Source organism: Rutilus rutilus (assembly GCF_951802725.1).
Source record: "Rutilus rutilus genome assembly, chromosome: 5".
In the NCBI taxonomy this organism is placed as follows: domain Eukaryota; kingdom Metazoa; phylum Chordata; class Actinopteri; order Cypriniformes; family Leuciscidae; genus Rutilus; species Rutilus rutilus.
Genome location: NC_140213.1, coordinates 41,164,622 through 41,186,327, shown reverse-complemented (window position 1 = coordinate 41,186,327; position 21,706 = coordinate 41,164,622). Strand labels below are relative to the sequence as shown.

The following is a 21,706-nucleotide window of genomic DNA, read 5'->3' as shown; positions in this document are numbered from 1 at the left end:
CAATGGCACCTTGAAAGCTTGTGCTAATCTTCCATTCTGACACGAACCAAGAGATGGAGTTAGGAGCTTTGGTTTGGAAACAATTGGGTATTTGTTCTCTGCTTATGTTTCAAAATTTAGGATATGGTTTTAGGAGATAAACAGAACTCTAAGATTCGGGAAAGGCAAAAAACAAATGGAGTTTGAATGTCGAACTATTGCAAAGCTTTAAAGCTGGAATGGAATTCTGGCTTTGCGTGGATAAAAACACAGCTTATCTCATTGTAGCTATCACAACCATTACTGCGAGCAGCCTGGCAGGGTTGGTGATTTTGTTCCTCTTAACTACCTCTTCACTTGCACAAACACCTTGTTTAAAACATAGGGTAAAATGTTGCACGCTTGCTCTGTGAATAGCAGTCTTTATCAGAAGTGCAGCAGCTGTGAATGCATTAGCATTCGTGCTGTGAGTCAGAATAAGCCACCTTTGTTGAAGTGTTAAACCACTTATGCAATTTTACAGCCAACTAACTGTGCTCTCGTTCCAAAATTTGGTTGCAGTTCATTATGAATAATCATAAGATTGAGATCGAGGAATCGTGAAGTGATACGAGGTCAGTGCATTTCACAGAGCTGGAGTTTCCTGCCCTCGCTTTTGTTTCGCTTTAGGCCAGAAAATATTTTCTGTAGTGCGGATGGCTTTGCTTCAGCTGAAATTCTAAATTCCATACATTTTATAAAACGAATCGGCCTCAGGAGGGCTAAATAAAATGACATGTTACATTTCAATAAAATTCATTACAACACCATCTATGATGTTTCAGTATCAGTATCAAGTTCCTCGTTATTTGTCTATTAAATATTTGTGCCCTTGTGAAAATTAGGAACAGATCTGTGATTATTATTATATTACTAATGTGAACTGTTGAAACACGAATAATCTTCAGCCACATAATATCGGATAATTTACACAGAGTAATTCTGTACTCGATAATAGCCATCCACCAGTATCCCTACATTAGGCCCAATGCATTTCTAGTATATATAATATTTCTAATATATATTAGAAATTAAACACAGCTAAGTCGTTACATCCATACATATGGTTTATGAACACCATCTAAAGTAGCATTTAATGTCTTTGTTAGGTAGGTTAGTTAGCCTTTGTCATGCTTTTTAGTAAAATACAGCACTTGAAGACTTTGAAGCAAATTTGAGACTGTGACCAGACTACTGTGTGGCATGTCAAACCACACGTTTATCACTATCTATGCCTCGATCAAAGTCATCATGTGAAGACTGGGTTTCAATCTGAATCTAAAGATGTAGGTAAAATGTGTGTAACTTAGGTAGGCAGTGTGACTAAGAGAGCTAGACACACTGGGGGAGTCTGTAGAAATGTCCCCTTAACTCACTGCCACGTGAAGCTACATAAAGCGTCAACACTTATCCACAGTCCTCATAGTTTCTGTAATGTCATAATGTCAGAAAAAGCCAGAAATGCTTTTTTCCCCTTGGCCCTGTTGTCAAAGTGGCATTTGGTAAAGAAAATAATCTGTCATTATTTACTCATCTTCATGTCTTTCTTTGTGGAAAATGTGAAAATGGTTTTGGAAGAATGTTTTGGCGACTTACACCTGTTATTAAGGCCTCTTTTACACCTGTATTAAGATGAGTCTTGATCAATCGGATCACAAGTGGACAACGATAAATACAGGTGTAAATGGGGTCTAAAACGTTTTGAGCTTGTCAAATCGGTAACACTAATACACTTTATACTAATACTAATAAACGGCCAATATCCTAATATGCATGCTAATAGTGATTATTGGACCCTAAACTAAAGTGTTACCATTCATTTAAGGACAAACTATTTCTTAAAAGATAAACAACACAGAAGGCCATCTAGTTCAGTGAGATTACATCATGATCACCCACTCTTGAAGATGACCTCACCCTGCTCACACTAGCTGCCCAGGTCAATGAATCAATTACCACATATCAAGGCAACAACACACTGACATAACGACAGAAGAGGCAAAAAACGAACTAATTAATGAAAGCACCCTCTGATCTGACAGAGCGTAAAGTTGAAGGTCAAAGGTCAAGATGATCGTATCCAGCAAAAAACACACATTGAATAACTTAATTGTTGTCTGCTCCTCATAAGATGCATGATTCAAGTTGTCTGGATTCCAAGCGGTACACCTCTTGAGCACAGTCAAGAGTCTTGAGGTATGAAGGGGGCTCCTGAGAGCCTGTGTCAGCTGCTGGTCTCCTCCATCGTCTCACGGCTGTGCAGACACCAACAGATGACTCAGAGCCCCCAGACACAGCCAAGCCTGAGGTCTCAGACAGACCAACCAACACACATCCTTTCTGAGAAAGACCTGTACACACACACACACACACACACACATTTGTGCAAACAAGGCTGGGCAAATAGGTATGCACATGTATGCATGCACACGCTCTGGCACCCAACATCGCCCCTTGCCCTTTTTGTAGTCTTCGTATATCTGGTTCTGCCTTTAAAAACATGACGCACAGAAGCACCTCTATACATGTGGATTTCACATTGTGCAAAGCTGCTGAATTTAAATGCATCTCTTCCATTCTCCTGACAATCTCCATTTTCGAACAGCAGCTATTGATCGACACTTAACTACACATCTGCACGAAACATTGTTCACTTTCATCTGAAGAACACATTTATGCAAAAAAGGTTATTTGCAGTAAGAAGGTGAACTACATGCACATGTTTTGCTCCTGGTGTTGTCTTCATTAGTAAGGACAGGTTTGGGACTGGGACAGAGACAGACAGAGACCCCTAACATGTGACAGGAGTGTGAAATGAGACAAGAACTGTTAGGTGTGAGGAACGCAAAGCTGTCGTGCCCAGCAAGGAGGAAGAATTCTCCTGTTATAGTTCATATGTGTTTTGTTCCTTCTCTACATATATATATATATAAATTGTGGTCACTAAAATGTATTACAAAGATTTATATAAAAAAAAAAACTTTTATTTAGCAAGGATGCATTAAATACTTTTAAATTGTTACAAAAAAAAAAACTACTTCAAATAAATGCTGTTCTTTTTAACTTTTTATTTCCGTTAAAGGATCCTTAGCATCACATTCTCCACATAAATATTAAGCAGCAAAACTGTTTTCAACACTGATAATAAAAATAAATGTTTCTTGAGCACCATTAGCATATTTGAATGATTTCTGAAGGATCATGATGCTGAAAATTCAGCTTTGCCATCACAGGAATACATGCATTTTAAAATACATTACAAAAGAAAAAGTTTTTTTTTTAATTGTTATAATAATTCACAATATTTGTTTTTTATTGTATTTTTTGTCAAATAAATGTAGCCTTGGTTAGCCTGGCAAGCCAGACCTACATCAAGATGTTGGGTCTGGCAACTCACCATAGACACGGCTCAATCCGAGGGGCGGGATAAACGGCTGTCTTCCAAATTCCCTTTGCTCGCAATAGGACAGCACTTCAACCAACCAGAGCGTTTTCCCAACAGCGGAGCTAGTTGAAAGATTCACTACGAACACATCTTCCTTTTTTTAAGAATGACTTAAGTGCCGTTCTATGCTCTTTTCTCAAAGAAAAACTTAACTCCAAGTCCTCCAGAGTCACGGACAAAGCCGATTCGAAAGATGTTCGCCAGCAGCAGCCATTCTTTGTTTTCAAGTGGCAGGTAACCGTCGCAACTATGTCGTCATTATGTTAAGCCCGCCCCGCCTACTCTATACATGACATGATTGGCCTGACCAAATTTAGGTTTTTGCAGCTCTAAAGTCAATGGAGAGTTGCTAGACTGCCCTGGCTGCAAAATACATTTTGCTGCCGCTAGGGTGCGTCTAGATTTCTAGGCTAAACCTTGGTAAGCATAAGAGATTTATTTTTATTTATTTTTTAATTACTTTTTTTTTTTTCAACCTCATACTTTTGAACGGTAGTGTATATAAAATATATATTTTTTTATATTTTAAATGGTTGTGAATACATAATTCATTTCATAATTCAAATTCTGGATTTGTCAGTATTTGGTGTGTCCAATTTTGCTTTAATGACACCAGCACTCTTCAGTATTGATTTATTTCACATCATAATGGTTTCTTTGTTCAATTTTTCAGAATCCTACAACTTTTAAAGTTAAAGTTTAAATTAGAATTAGAATTTTCAGACCTTTATAAATGAGTTCCATTAGTGTAAGCTAATAGTGTTGGAGGAAAGTTAAATATATATATATATATATTTTAAGTTAATTTTAAAAGGGAAAGTTAATTTTAAAAGTAAAAGTACAGTATTGCGTTACTCCCTAAAAGTAACTAATTGTGCTACTTAATTTCTTTTTATAGAAAGTAATGTGTTATGAATAAGCCTCAGGCTGAAGGAAATGCAAATTCACATCTGTACAGCAGAGGGTGCAGCTCAAAACCTTTCAGCTGTGCTGCCTTTCTGGATTGCAGAAAAATAGGAGTTCAACACTCTTACATTACCAATAAAAACAAAAAGTGAAACCAAATGTAGAGGAATGTTTGCTCATTTGTATGGCTGAAGGTCAGCATGGTTAATAAAGTGAGATTAAATACATAAAGTATATTTGTGTAATTTAGCATATGTAATTATTGCAGGTTTGTATAATATTCTGAGTTTGTGTTTCACTGTTTTTATTCATTTTGAGGAATTCTGAATCTGTTTTTGTGCAAGTGAGATTTTGTGCATGCTCACATTTACTCCTGATTTCTCTCAACATGGGAATAGGAGAGCTGTCAGTCAAATGGGAAAACAAAGTAAACTGCGTTACTTATTTGAATAATGCGCTACTAGTACTAATCTGATTACGTAACTCGCATTACTTGTAATGTGTTACACCCAACACTGGTAGTGAGGTAGTTACATATTGTTGTTTAATAATTTGATTCAAAACTGTTTTATGACTATAACAACCTCTGTGCTATAGAACGCCAGTGCTGTGCTGTGGTTTTGCTGTGCATTGCCATCTTCTGGAAAGCCTGATCTCAAACCCCCTCCTTTATCCCCCCTCTCTCTCTCTCTCCCACTCGCCCCTTTTGGACGGCAGCCTGACATACCAGACCCTGTTCGTTAGCGCATATTTTTACCCGCCGTTACTAAATTAGGAAGCCAGTGAGCGAGAACTATGGGTGTCTGCCAAGAGGAGAATAAGCAGGGTCTGCTGAGGGCCTTGCCAGCCCAGCCACCAGCATCAAGAGCCACTTAGAGCTCTCCGAAACAAGAGCCCTGTAGGAACGAAGGCCAAGCAAAGCTCCAGGATATCCTGGCCAAAAGACCAACCAGAACAAACAAACAAGTATGCTGCACTTTAATGAACACCTTTTCCACTGTCAAGGATGGTCATTATAACAAGACAAAGAGCTAGAGATGGTCACAGACTAGCCTGACATTTGAATATTAAAGTATTTATGACGAGCAGACAAACTAATTTAAATATTTTATTTCTAAGGACACTAATTTGAGTGCTTTCATAAATATTTCTGAGCCAAACACACTGAAGTAAACACCATTCATCGACAGCAAAAAATCCCCCTCTTACGGAGGAGTCTAAACTTTGACACAGCCATACACACATCTACACGCCAACAAGTAACAATGCGTTATAAGTGGACCTCATTACCATTCAGCCAAACAGTTCATGGTCATTATATAAGGTTGAGGTCTGGTTGAAAAATTAGGCCTTGACCCTTTTATTCCCAAAGAGCTGAAAACAAGTTCCCTCTCATCTCGTTCTTTCTCTGTATCTCTCTCGGTGTGTGTGGGCGGCTCTCTTCAGTGCAAATCAATACTTCTTCACTTCCCATAAAACACTCACTCCCTACAGGTAAGACAGCCTTGTCTTTAAGGCCTTTGGAGGCGGTATAGACGAGACTCGGTGCATATACAGGAATGACCGGGATCGAGACCTCGCGACCTGAAAAAACATAAAATACAATCAATAAAACATGATGGATATAAAAGAATAGGTGATAAGATTTATGAAAATGTATGTCTTTCCACCAAATGTATGCTTGTTTTATCAATGAATGTTGGGGGGATTAATGGTATATTACACTGAATATAGTATGAATATATACAGATAAAAGGATTATTCATAGAGAAAAGGAGAAAGAATCAGATGGACAGATGGAGAGTGAGAGAGCAGTTCTCTTCTCCTGTCCTAGGACTATGTCACTTTGCTGTTGGGTAACAAAATGCTATTGTGAATCAAGGAGGACAGGACAAAATAGACTCCACTGGGATCTATAAATATTCAAAGAGCCAGGTCTAGTCCATGGATCTGCTTAATGGATCAATCAGGAGTATTGTACACTTTATAAATAACAGCCACTGGTACCTGCTGAGCTGATCAATTCTTCATCGCTGCTAGTACACTGACATCTAGTGGTATATAGAGTTATGCAACTCATTTCATGCATGAATGTTAACAGATGATATGTAAACATTTAAACCAACAAAATTCATTTTTATTATACTATTAACTAATACTATTTGTTTTCAATAATTTCATAGTCATTTACATTCATGCATTCATAGTCCTTCTGGAATATGAAAAAAAATTGATATTTCTCTGGCTGCCCTCAAAGTACAGTGCTGCACAAACAATTGAGTGTTTGGTGAGATAATAATCACATCAAACGATTAATAATATTGCATGATTGGGTGCTTGCCTTGCATATCTAGCAACATTTTCTGAATCCTTGAAATGATTCGTTTCACTGCCTCAAGATCAGCTTGATCTAGCACAGTGGCTACAGTGAACAGTAGAACATCATAAAATAAAGATGAGCTGATTTTGCATCTCTGTTTTGCTGCTTTATTATTTTTATTTACAAATATCATCCATCTCAAAAGACTTTTTTTTTTTTTTTTGGTTGATGTTGTTTTTCTGTATGAATACAGTGTGATGGCAGTATGACTACTGTATTTTAGAGAAGAGGTCAGGATTACTGCAGGCAATGAAGTGGCTGGGGAAAAAAAAATAGTTCCAGTCCATAAAAACAATTATGACTGTTTTTGTAAGAGCCAAAGATCAAAGAATCAAAAGCTTCTGTTCCCCTTTGCAATATTTACTGCCTAAAAGCTTTGTCAGATGAAGAGTGCACAAATCACATTGGTTCAAAGAGACTAAAGATCAAGCAAGTTTGTTGACAAAGACTATTAATAAGATGAAGAGACACTCCTCAGATCAAAAACATGATGGAACCATAATCTACTTTAAAATTGTATCCATATGAAAAATACCATCTATTGATAAATAGAGCGTTCATCTTTTAAAATCTATATGTATCGCAAACTTACTAAACTTGTGATACAGAGAGTGTTTTGATGCTGTGCCTGTGGATGCTTGACTGAACAGAGTCGGATTCCTTCAGGCCGGTTGTGGAGTGTAGATAAGAAACAGCTCCTTAAAACAGTTGAAGCTTACAGCCACAGTCCCGGGTGAAGAGATCTCTATTAGAATTGGAAATCTGACTGGGCCAGTCAAGGCTTCACTGGTCTTTGACCCAGATAAACACCGGTTTCTCAACAGTGTGCTTACAAGAACACAAATGTCTCCAATAAGACCCTATAATACAAAACTGAATAAGAAGATTTTACTATTTTATGTATCCAGGGGATTTATTAAATAAACATCATCGCTGCTCTAGTCAGGTGCACACAGACTTCAAAACTTTATCATTCAACGGAACATCAATCATCTTTTATGCGTTTGAAAAGTATATTGAAAAATCGAGACTTTATAACATCAAAGTTATGCGTTCATTGAAGTTAATAAAGAAAGTTGTAGTATTTTACCTCATAACGGAGGCTGACAAGAAATGTTACTCTCACATCAGAGTTTCCTCTATTTTTGCAAAGGCACAGGAGCATCTAATGGGAGTCGTAGACTTTTAAGATATAGGCAAGGCAAATCCCAAATGGTGTTTTGTGCTCTTGAAAGGCATTTCGAGAATGGGACGCAATTTGTAGAGTAACTACAGTAATGAACTACAGTACTGAATCCCTTCACAAAGGGTCCTACAAATCTGTGAGCGAAGGATACATGCGATGGTCACTTTAAGGAAGTAATTGGGCCAGAGAAACAAGTTGTACTTGTTTGAACTTGTGTAGAAACTGTATGTTTCTATGGCATCGCTGTCGAAGAGTACCTGTAATTTGCTGGTGAAGTGGATTTACTTATTTTAGAGTTAACGAAAGTTATTCTAATGTTTGAAGTGGATGTCATAACAAATGTCAGTTAGACCGGGAAGATTTTAAAACGAGCGGATCATTCATAAATCCGTAAGATCTTACCTTCATGCTGTGGAAATACAAACCGGAAGACAGAATACAACACGCGCTATGAACAAGTTCTCTGAACAGAATCATTTAAAGGAGACATATCATGCTTTTAAATTGTTCCTTTTTACATATAAATCATACATTTGTAGTCTATATAAAGCGGAACTGCAATGCTTGGGTCTGAATTCTTCATTATTATAGCTCCACAGGCCCCTTTTCTACCCCTTTTCTGATGTGCGTCTGAGAGCAACTCGTTTTGGTGCGGTCTCTTTAAATACAATTGAGACACTTCATACCCCGCCCCCTCTCCAGGTTGCAGAGGTTCAACTCCACCCCGTTCGGCCATTTTTGTAGTTTGATAGCAGAGATACGATTATCTAGCGGCACTGAAACTTTTTATTCACAGGTTATTAACAAAATGTCAACAACGGAAGACTTGTCCAGCCAGCCTTACATGTTCGAGCCAGAGTCGGAGCCGGAGCGAGATGAAAATGAAGACGACGAACCTGTAGAACAACGTCTTCATATGGATGTATCGCACTGGTGTGTACTGTATTTACACATGAAACTTTGGTCTTCCGACCTTTTACCACCGTGTCGATTTATTTTGATTAATATGTGCGAGGGAGAGAGAGCAAGACAGCGTCTAGTTTGGAGACGGTGATGTCTTGTTTACACTTTCGCCTGGCTCTGAAGAGAGAGAGAGAGCGCGCGCGCGACCGGGTCTCTCTCTCTTCTCGTTCTTTCAGTTAAACATGCGCCCTTGTCACAAGCGCGGCAGTGTATCTACATTAGACGGTGTAATGAAGCGTGTGGGTTACTACATCCAACAACCGAACATTTTAACTTACCCTCTCGTAACTTCTGCATCCTTTAGCTTGGACTACAAAATTGCAGCGAGAAATAAAAATGGCGGATTGCTCGAAGTGTTGGGCCGGAAGTCAATGTCCTTATTTGGCAGTTCCGCTGCAAATACTGTGACGTAATAGTTCAAAAAACGTCATAGATAACAGAAAAATCGGAACAGGTTGAAAAATATGACCAAAACAGAATATAAAGATATCAACGAAGCACCTGAAGAGAATAATTTCATATTTTCTGTACTTCTAAACACTACAAATATACAACAAAATGCATTTAAGGGCTAAAAAAAGTGCATTTGGCATGATATGTCCCCTTTAAGTTGTGTTGTTTGTGATATATCATACACATTTTTGACATACATTTCATATGAAGTTTAATTAAGTTTCATAAGTAAGAAAGTGTTTAATAGTAGATATGTTAGGTTCACACACACACACACACACACACACACACACACACACACACACACACACACACACACACACACACACACACACACACACACACACATATATATACTATAACACATATTTAAAATACTTCATTATAAAGTGTATATTTATTTGAAACAATTATTTAACAGCAATAAGAAATTCCTGTTGTAAGTACAGCTAATAGACCTTATTCAGAGCAGCGCCATGACAGGTATGAAAGCGAGGCTGTGAGGGATAGACCTAAAGTGTTTTCAATGGCATCTGCTGTAAAAAGCTCCTAGATCACTTATAATTTTCCACAGCTCATATTTTTTTGTCAACTGAAATGGGCTTTATGCACAGCTGCACTACTTCCTGAACTTCAGGCAGGTCCTTTGTTTCCTGTCTGCCATTATTGGACAAACTGATTAATCCAGGTGTGCCTGACCACCTGAATTAATCAGTTTGTCCAATAATGGCAGACAGGAAACAAAGGACCTGCCTGAAGTTCAGGAAGTAGTGCAGCTGGGCATAAAGCCCATTACTTCGAAAGATGTTTCCAGTGTTTTGCAGCAGAGCAATCCAGTAACACATTAAATAACAGTACAACCCACTGAAGAGATGTATGTCTATCCCTCACAGCCCTTACAAATCATAGATGATGCTGCTGTGAATTATGTCTATGGGGTGATGGGCGCCATTGTCATGGTAACATTCCAGGTGAAGATAATTAGGAAATTGTGTTGTCTTTAATTACTCCCTTCACCAAGTACGTACGTTCCAAACGGCTTCATAGGGTGCTTCTCGATACTCAAATGCTGCATCCGAGGCTTCATCCTTTGAAGGGTGCATTTGAATTGCACATCATTATTTACAGCAGATTCTCATGATTAAAATTAGTCAAAAATATAGACTTTTTTTTTTTCTAAAAAGTTTTCTATCAAACGATACCTACCTTTTGACTCTCCTTGCTTTAGTTTTGGCGTTATGAGTCTTTACTTTTGTGTATGTCACTCAGAAAAAAACAACTCTAAAAATGCCTTCAGGATTTTAGGGGTTAATGAATAATACTAAATAACTGTATTTGAAATAGTATTTTTAAAATGTAGTTAACAATAATAATAAATACAAAATTTTGCCATTGGACTGCATGAAAAAATAAACGTGCACACACACACACACACACACACACACACACACACACACACACACACACACACACACACACACACACACACACACACACACACACACACACACACACACACACACACACACACACACACACACACACACACACACGTCTGGTTTACTATCTTTGTGGGGACTCTCCATAGACTTAATGGTTTTTATACTGTACAAACTGTATATTCTATCTCCTTACACTAACCCTACCCCTAAACCTACCCATCACAGAAAACTTTCTGCATTTTTACATTTCCAAATAAACTCATTCTGTATGATTTATAAGCTTGTTTACCCATGGGGACCTCTATTTAGGTCCCCACTGTGACACGAGTCCCCAAGAGTCTGTGTGCATTCAGGTTAAAGTCCCCACCGGGATAGAAAAACATGAACACACACACACACACACACAGAATATGGTTTGTAACAAGTTTATTAAGAAACAAATCAAACATAACACTTCAGTTAACAGTCCTCCTCGCTTAAAATTAAAAACAGAAAAAGAGCTAAAACCAAAGACCATATAAAAGCATTCCCAGTTCCTTAAGGGGCCGAGGGGAAAATGAAAGCAATATCAATACAGAAATACACATTTCATCATAGCGGAACCTGATAATGAAACAAAGGTATACCTGCATCAATAACTTAAAACAATTAAGAAAATAAACATTTTATTTATTAATTCATTACAAAAAAAAAAAGAGCCATCCACTACCTGGTGTGTATTTTGCCTTAATGCCAGCATTAAGTAAAGGGATGAGAGAGAAACTAATAGAAGGCCAGCAAAGGGTATTTCTCTGATAGCATAAGACACACCTAGAAAGCAGAGAGTTGATCTGCAGGATTAAATTAAAGCAGGATTCTGTTTTGTGGACTCTGGTTTGGCATCTTCAAAATATATCCAGACCTCAATAACCTCCTGGTGCCCAGTCTCTGACCATTGTGTGGTATAAAAGCCCACTCCAACTATATATAAAGCTTTAACGTTCTACTAAACCAGCATTAGCTTTCCCTCAACACTCAGACAACATGAACTTGCTCTTTATAAATAAGCTCTCATTCGTGTATATTTGGTTTAAGCTAGAGGTAGGCCGTACCGTCTGACTTCAGCATCCCTCCCAAATAATAATTCTTGACCCATAAATGCTTACCCCACTGACTGTGGTAAATAAAACAAAAAACATACACGCGAAATGCCAAAATTATGTTAAACATTGATTATACAAAAATCAGTTTTACGATTGCTTCCATTTGTTGTTCATTTATGATAAAGAGTACCTTGAGCAATTGGTTTCTAACCTGTCTTTCCTTTCCTACTTACTTTTCAGTTCATCAGAAACTCTCCCTTAAGAAATAACATCCACACATGACTGTCCCAAAACACTACATCATCTCAAACAGGGCTTTCGTCAGGGAGGGGGCAAAACCGGGACGCACTAAGGTCCTCTATTTGACCTGGTGGAAAATAGCATTCTATCACAGGGTCTGTGAATTCATGATTATATTTACTATACAGTACAACAGAGTCAGACATTAAATGTTCAGGAGCTTTAGCTCTGTCTGGAAGTGACTGATATATGATTTACAAATATCAATGTCATTTATTCTTTGGGTCTCCTTGGGTCATATCTGGCATATATAGCAAATGCATTGTTTATAATGACTGCCTAAATTCCCCTGTTGGTTTTATATTAATGAAAGGAGTTTTCATGTCAAAATATCACAAAAATTTAAATAATGTAGGTAGCAAAAAAAAAAAAAAAGAAGAAGAAGTGAAATTTGGTGAAGTGAAACTTTCTCGATTTTGGAGAATAATTTGAAATGATTGAAAAAAAATGTTTAATTAATTTGAAGGAGTCCAGAGTAATATGTAGCAAAACACTATGAAAAGCCTGCTTTAAACAAACTAAATGTGTAGAATATTGACATTAATGACAGAACAAGCAGATGTAGGGTGAAAAACTCTCATTTTGTGTAGAGCGCACTAACACTGACCTCAATATTCACTTCCTGCTGTTTGAAGCATGTTTTAACCGACTGTCACAGGAAGAGAGTGGAAGACCGAGCACATGGAGAAGAAAAGACCTCCTCATCCACAACATCAGCAGCCTCTTTCTAGATTTTTCTTTTTAGACATCAAAAAAGTTCTATTCTACTGCACAAATCTAACATGTACTAGCTTCTCCTACGTACAGTAGCACAAAGACGGACAAGTTTATATAGAGAGGAAATGAAAATACAAAAAGTAAACATCCTGACTTTCACACACAAATACGAATAAAATAATTGAAAAATGCCATTTCATTACAATAGGACAAAATAAGATGCCTTGCATAGGGGAGGGGGGGGAACAAGAGCAAACATAGGTAGGAAAACCATGCATACCGAAAGGCGATATGGGGGACTTAAACTGAACGTATCACATAGTGCAAAAATCCCAAGAAGAAACGAGGGACTGAATCAAATGCGAATGAATCTCTGAGCCCAGCCCAACCCACCCAGCCCCTTCACCAGGCCGTTTCCCCAAACATCCCCACCGGTGTGGACTTTGGTCTGTCCTGTGATAAACAAGGCATCAGGAGATGAGATTGCTGTGGTGATGGAGGTCTTGTGACCCCATCCCTGCCCACTTTGGTGAATGCCGCTAGCGCATCTTGTGATCATCAGTGTTGCCCATGTTGGAGCCAGGGCTGGGGTCCTGCTGTCGCCTGGGCTGGGTCACACACACAATCACACATGCAAATACGTGCACAAACACCCACGCACCCCAACAAACAAACCGAGACAGAGACAGAAATATAGTTAAAATGGTTGTGCTGTGATTGACCCGCTGACATGTTAGTTCTCAAACTAGAAACACGATCAGAGTAAATGGTTGCAGCCCACATGCAATTGCATATACAATAACAGAGTCAGATATTAAAAGTTCAGGAAATTATAGGTATATGATTTACAAACATTTTAATATTGCCATTTATTTTTCAGGTTGAAAAACTTGTATTAGTCATATGGTATAAATTACTTTGTTTTAAAATGACAAACTGTTTAAATTCAATGTGATTTTATATTGAATAAAGGGAAATTTTATGTCAAAATCTAATCAAAAACCAAAGAAAACAAAAAGGGAAATAATGTAGGTGGCAATCATTTTTATATTTGGCCGTTTGAAACTTTAAATGATCGAAAAATGTAGGAATCCCGGAGTAAATTAGGATATGTAGCAAAACACTGTGAAAAGCCTACTTAACACACACACACACACACACACACCAGGACAGAGACAGAGTACAGTTATTTTCTGACAAACACAGGATGAGTAGAAAAGTTTGCAGCCCACATGCAACTGCTTTCCGTGTCCAGCAGAGGACGGCAGAGATCAACTTCAGTCTGGACACTAAAAATTGAGCTGCTTTTTTTGGTTGAAGTGGCAGACATTAGTCATTAGTCAGGGGGAAGTCTTCAAATCACTAGCTTTAAAAATAAAGATATGACTGATGGCCTTGTCACAGATACATATGTTTATGTGCCTATGTCTAAATCTCTCCCTGACATAGATGTCTGAGCACAGACTGAGCACAGACGGACAGACAGACAGGCAGACGGTGAGAGAAAGATAGACGAAGAGGCAGACATAGTGTATCTCGCATAGTGTGAGGTCATCATCCATGGAAGCGGCGATTATAGCACGCTCTAACCCTTGAGCTACGCAATGCTGTTTTTACTCGACCCGACGCCTGGGAATCCCATCTTTAAGCGTATCCATTAACAGATCAAGCTGTTATAGCTGTCATACGCACCGCACAAAGCAGTCTGGTGCAATGACGCACTGTAAATAATAAGCATTATTTAGCTGTTGACAATTTTGGTGAACTGCAGAATTAAATGTATTTGTCTAGCAATGCACTGCTTGTTATTTATCCACCAGTTTGCGCTCAATTAGATATATTTTTTTAAAGAAATTAATACTTTTATTCAACAAGGACATTAAATTGGTGTGACAGTAAAGACATTTATAATGTTACAAAAGATTTCTATTTCAAATAAATTTTATTCATCAAAGAATCCTGGAAAAAAAATTATCACGATTTTCATTTAAAAAAAATTTAAATTAAGCAGCACAACTGTTTTCAACATTGATGTTTTAATTGTTATTTTAAATTGTAACAATAATAATTCACATTATTATAGTTTTTACTGTAGTTTTGATCCCAAAACAATCACACCGCTCCAAAACTTTACTATAAATAATAATAAATATAAATAATATAAAAAGAATAGAATTTTTTATAATATTATTTATAACATTGTATTATTTTTAATGCTGTAAAATAGATTAATCATAAATAATCGAATCTAACATAAGTTTGTGCTTACATAATATATGTGTATGTATATAGCCTATATGTCAGTGTATATATACATATGCACATATATATACACATATATATATATATATATATATATATATATATGTGTGTGTGTATACAGTATATACACAGACATTTACGTATTTAAAATATATATTGAATAGTATATATACACTCACATATTATATTATGTAAACACAAACTTTTATGTTATATGCGATTAAGTCAAAATGTACCTATTTGACAGCACTAATTATTTGATATGGTTTTTTATATTTTTAAACGAATGTGAAAGGTGACACGACAATGCTTCGCAAATCTTAAACCAACATAAGCTGGTTTGATGGTCTTAGCTGATTTCAACTGGTCTCTTAAGTTGTTTAGCTGGGTGGCCAGATGGTCTACCACCTTAACCAGCTGAAAAATACCAGTCAACACACCAGGCTGACCAGACCAGGTTGGACCAACAAACCAGTTTAGGTCTGAGTTTAAGATGTTGTTTTCAGCAGGGCAATATAATCAGAAAAATAAGAGCACAAATCAAACTGTAGAAGATGTCATATATATCTTTAGGGCTTTATAAAGCACAAAAAGCATTTTTATGTTTGCTGCTTAGTATTTAAGCTTTGGAAAAAGCACGTTTGTGTGGATGAGAGGACGAAGCATCGATCATACGGAGACCAGCTGAAGCACTCTCCTGTACCACAAGTCAATAGTGCTTAGATTCTGCTGGGCAGACAGCGCTGCTAATGAAAAAGATCAATACTAATGATATATTAATACTTTCACTGGCCCAACATCACTCATCCTCTAATCCCACCTGCAGTAAAGGCCTGGGTTTCATGAAAAATGGCCTATCTATTTTTCATCCATCTCTTTACCATCTATCACGCGGAAGGCCATTACCCTCTTCGATATCTTTCAGCTTTGATTCGCCCCCTTGGACTCCCTGCGTACACAAACAGTGACGGAACCGCATTAAGACAGAGGACAAATAAGTGCGTACGCAGAGCGAATGTTCCCCTTTGTCTCTTTTCCAGTGAGGTCGTAAGTGATTTTGAAGTCTCTAAATGCATTGTTCGCCTTTTAAAACAAACCTGGCCCACTTTCCCAGAAAACACTGTCATTCCGCAGATCCAGACTGCTATTTTTCTGGTTTTTATCCAATTACGGATGATGGAGTTTGACCACAGCTATGCGAGCGTCGTATGTAGCGTGAAGGCTCGAGGTTCGATCCATGCACAAGGATTACTCGCTTTCCAAAAAAAAAAAAAGCCGACCGAACCGTGCAGTTGAAAAACAAGCTCCGAACGAGGATCAGACTCCACACTGCTGGGATGAGAAAGCATGAATTATAGAATAATTACAGGGTTTCATTTTCCACCGCTCACAGTGACTTTGAGCTTTGAGGGAAAAATATTTGGCCCGTGAGTCACAGATCGCCTGACTGCAATGAGTAAGAAATTTGATTTTCATAAGCAGCCAGATCTATTTAAAAAAGAGACCTTGGCGTGATTGATTTTGGAAGAGAGGATGAAGAGTGTGTAAAGGAACGCCTGAGGGTGTAGATTAGGAGGGAGGAATATAAAGGCGGCGGTTCATAAGGGGAATCTTTCTGGTCATGTGCTGCCAAGCTGTGCCTGAGAGCTCCCAGAGGGCTTTGCAGCAGGGGAGTGGGTGGGCGGGGCAGTGAGGAATCTTGGGATGGAAGTCTGGTCTCCATTACAGAGGTCTGAGAAGAGCGAGCTGGGGGTCTCTCACGCCGGTAGTGTTTTTTGCACTTACAGTATAAGACCAACTTTGGTTGCTTATAGAAGCCTGAATTCCCACCTACACACACCTACATGTAGGCTACCTACTGACACATGTAGACACAGTAAATACACACACACAGAAGAATGCATAAAGACACAGAGGTGCTCTTTCATGCACATGCTCTTGTGAAATACACACTCATGTTCACACACTTACAGACACAGACACGGTTTAGTGCATGACACAAGGATAGAGAGAAGCAGAGGAGACAGACCCTGGTCCTTGAAGGCCATCAGTCCCAGATTTTTGATGCCACAGGGTCCTAAAAAACACAATTTGGTTTTCATCTTAAGAGCGCAGTTTTGATTGATTGTAGAATGATTATATTTGAAGACTTACAATGCAAAGACACTTCATGCACTAAGCCATGAGCAAACAAGTAAAGGACTTCAATAGCTTACACGTACACAAACTCACATGGAGTACATTTATGCATGCATACATACAAAATACTAAGAAACACACATGCCCTCCTTCATTATGCTTTTGTTCTGAAAAATGTATAGTAAACAGAAAATCAAGGCAGCAGTTCACTTCATAAAATCCTAAATTGTTGTCTTACCTCCTGAGTTATTAAATGACTGAGCTGTGCCATCGGCATCTGCTAAATGACAAGTGATCAAATCAGTATTACCCCAGACAAGCTGTTTAGCTACGTCAAGAGCACTCAAAACATGCAGGGAACAGGGAACAGACAGAAATGATGTGAGGTGGCACTCATTTACCTGTTCCTGCAGTGCAATTTTGAAAGGAAACAGAATTTACAGCTACCTTTTTTTAACGTACAAATGCCAAAGTAAAATCATTTTAGAGACAGTAACTTTCATGATAAAATGCTTTTTTTAGCAATTTCTTACATGACTTTTAGAATTAATTACATTCTTTAGGTTTAATAAGGTCAAAAACAAGATCAATAACAAAAATAACAAAAAAACAAATTCATGAAAATTAAAGCTACAATATGTAATTTGGGTCGCTAACCTCTTACAATAACAAAGGCGTAGGTTGATGACGCAGTGATAAGCGGAATGATGGGACTTGCTGTCATGCTGATGGGTCTAATAAGGTTTATGGATGAGTGAAAACATTCATGTTTTTTAACATGAAGCAGGTCGCGATTGCTAATAAGAGACAGATATCACACACGAGTCCAACGGATATAAAGGTATAAGGACATTTAATTCTACCGAACTACTCGCAAGTGCTGAATTAATACTCACAGGTCAGTTTATTTGACGAATTAAACTTGTGAGGTAACGCAGCGCTGTTTCACTTGGTCTAACGTTACACTATCATACTAACACAGCATTTGAGTGTGTTGAAAGTTATAATGTTATTCTATGAGTTAGTTTGTTGCCTATGTGAGACTAGCAGTAAGCTAGATCAACATTAGAATAACATACTGAATTACATTTCATTGTGTTGAGCTATATAACATTGATTTGTTTTATGTACATTTGCTCACCTGTCTAATAAAGTACATGCAAGAGTGGCATCCCTGTCAAGTCGTGACTCGTGAAGCTCTGTCAAGTCCAAGTTAGTCGCGGACGTGGAGCTCTTGGCGTCTTGAAAACGCCACGCTGATATTGATCCTCGTTTTAGTCTGCTTGCAAAGATCCATAATGTTTGAACGAAACAACAACAGCGTGCCGCTTGACGCACCACGCAGTTGTCCACGTCTGTCGCCATGGTTACTATGGCAGTACAAGCGGAAACCAGGGATAACGCGGATATTACGTCATTGACAGGCGACAAGTGAACGGGGACGGGCACTTTTTAAAACTGTGAATTTCTCTGAATTTACACATTTTTGGAAACATTTAGGATAGTACACAATTGAAACGCTGTGCAAGGGGTTTGGGGATATTTTGATACAAAGTTCTTACATATTGTACCTTTAAGTACATAATAATATAAAAATATATATATATTTCCATTACTCTAATGTGGAAAAATGCATAATAAATAAAGTTTAATTAATAAAAATACATTATATGTTACTTTGCTCTGCCTTTATGATTTTTATTTTATTAAAAACACTGTTCATAAAAATATTACTTACTGGAATCATCATCGAGAATAATAAGAATTACAACAAAAAACAACAACAACCTCAAAAGTAAAATGTCCGGATACATTACAATAATGACATATTTTGGGGAAAATGTGCTCAGTTGTCATGAATAAATAATGTGGCAATGCAGAAATGTCCTAATAATAGGCCTCATTTTCAAGTTTTTCTATTACGGGATGAAATCTGATCTAGACAAGATTTTGTGAGATTCACTCTACCACTGGCTTGACCCATAAGAAAAGATGCCGGTGGCACCACTTTATCATCTCTCGGCTCAGGAGATACTAAAACATTTTTTAGTGAACTGCTCCTTAAAGCATCAAATATTTTGGTAGTGGCTGTCAATCAAAATATTAGCAAGAGGAATTAGGTAAAGATTATGCAAAAAAGCACATACAAAAGTATTGTACATGCACAAGTGGAAAACACATGTACACATTCACGCGCAGACACACACAAACTAGGCCCTACTGAGCTCCGTTACAACAACAACAACAAAAAAACGATTTTAAGCATGCACTAACTGATCGAAACTTCACACACTCATACACACATCCTCATTCACTCCAGCTCTCACCTCCAAGTCCTCACGGTGCGAGCGATCCCTGTCCTCAAAATCACGAGTCCTTCTGCGGGCTTCCTCAAAGGCTGCTTGGGCTAGAGCATCCTCCTGCTGTAAACACACAAAAAGACAGGAAGCCAGGCGGCGGTCAGTCATTTCTGATGCACATTTGAGGCAGTTTGACAACACAAGGTGGTTCATCTGTACCTGTGCTCTCTCATCATCATATTCCAGACAACCCATCCCATCCAGACGCTGAAGATCAATCCATCCTTTCCAGATCACACACACTCCATTCAGGATCATAGGAGCCTTCAGGTACACCTGCACACACGCACACACACTTAGTTATTATGGGTATTATGACATACACACACCAGCACAATAACAACGACAATGATAAAAAGAAAACTGAGATGGAATCTGTAGAATGTGTTGCATTTTCTGAGCAGATTCAGAAGGGAAATTGGAAGAATTTTGGAAAAATGTCCGAGAGACATCTCATTTGTTGATTAAGTATTCAATTTACGATTAAAAATGATTCATTCTTATATTAAAATAATGAAATTCTTGAGGGGGAAAAACATATTGAGTAGTATGGCACAATATATATTATTATTATTATCATCATTAAATGTGATGAACTTGGCGCATGTATTTTAAACTTGGTTTTTAAAAGGTCTTTTCTTTTCTCTTTTTGTGTCACTGATTCATCTAACAACTACAAGACACTACAGATATAATTAACTCTCCAGTAAATCCATCTTCTCCACCTACACGGACACAACAAGCGCTTGGAACAGGTGAAATGCTATAACCACCTACTCCACAGTTGTATCCGCTTATGAAAACCCCCTCTCAACGTCACACCTGGCTGTGCAGTGGTTCATTTGAATTGTAAAACACTTTGTGAGCTTTTCAGTGGAAGTCACTGCTGGAAACGGCCTCAAAACTGGACACACGTATATAAACATTTAACCAATACAATTTTTTTTCTGTCTCTTCCTGTCCTATCTCAGTCTCGGCACAGCCAATGTCTGTAGGGCAGCCTCCAATGTTTGCTTCCTGCGATGAGAGTGTTTATTTATAGAGGCCAGCGTAGTAGAGAGTAAGGGTACACCGATGCAGAGACAGGCAAAGCCTGTCTGAATTTATTTATACTGAGCATGGCCAACGAGTGCACACGGCAGCGCAGGCGAGCACATGATTGCATCCGTGTGTGAGACTCAGATGATGGGTGGGACTATGAATAAGACAAGGTGGACAAAGAGTGAGAGAGATGTTGAGAATGTGGAGACAGGGGTATATGACTGTCTGTCTGGCTCAGAGCCACAGGAATATCACATCTCTGCCACTGAGGAATCCAGGCTGAGACAAAAGTGTGCAGTCTGTCGGTCTGTGGGTGCTGTTTATTTCTGTAACTGCAGTGAAAGAGGCCAGCTATAAATGCATACGCATATGCACGTATCCTCAGCGTTACCCGCCAAAACCAACGAGCCGCCCGAGTCACCAAATAAGAGCGAAGTTCCACCGTGCTGCTCCAAAAAAGTCGAGAAACACAGGAACACTGCGGTGTGTTGTTGGATACTCACAAGTCCCCCGCTGGGTGCTGGTGACTGCTGGAGCGACCTGCCAGACAAACACACTCCGCCAAAGCAGACACAACATGAGCTTTGTCTGACTTTACTGCCGTCCTTTAAGCATCTGTGTGTATCTGTGTGTGTGTGGAGGAACTGCTTTTGGAGTCAGTTCAGAGGGTAAACTGCTGTCTGCCCTGGTTTCATACCCACTAAATTCACCACATCGATGTGAATGTCGTCTGGCATAAATATAGCTCACCAATTCATTTATCAAACACTAACTTTCCTATTCGAGAAAAAAGGTACATGGTTTAATAAATATGCACCACACAAAGAAGTCTCTTATGATCACCAATGCTGGATTTATATGATCAAAACTACAATAAAAACAATAATACTGTGAATTATTATTACTATTTAAAATAACCGTGTTGCATTTTTTTCCCTCTGTCAAATCGATTAATCGTGATTAATCGCATAACATAAAAGTTTTTGTTTACATAATATGTGTATGTTTATAT

At 38.2% G+C, this 21,706-nt stretch overlaps 1 protein-coding gene across 5 annotated transcripts in view; it reads right to left on the bottom strand.

The window, feature by feature from the left end:
* Positions 1-12,918: 12,918 nt before the first annotated feature.
* cbfb (core-binding factor subunit beta) overlaps positions 12,919-21,706 on the bottom strand; it is a 31,785-nt gene continuing 22,997 nt past the window's right edge. Inside the window, exons 4-8 of one of the 5 annotated variants that reach the window (XM_084409406.1) lie at positions 19,813-19,929; positions 19,593-19,716; positions 17,532-17,573; positions 17,184-17,231; positions 13,102-13,495 (exon numbers count right to left, since the gene is read on the bottom strand). In XM_084409406.1, coding sequence (XP_084265532.1) covers positions 13,248-13,495; positions 17,184-17,231; positions 17,532-17,573; positions 19,593-19,716; positions 19,813-19,929 — 579 coding nt within the window. In that variant the 3' untranslated portion in view covers positions 13,102-13,247. Of the gene's footprint in view, positions 13,501-17,183; positions 17,232-17,531; positions 17,574-19,592; positions 19,717-19,812; positions 19,930-21,706 lie in introns of all 5 variants that reach the window. The other 4 variants (XM_084409404.1, XM_084409405.1, XM_084409402.1 and 1 more) reach the window with 4 other exon arrangements.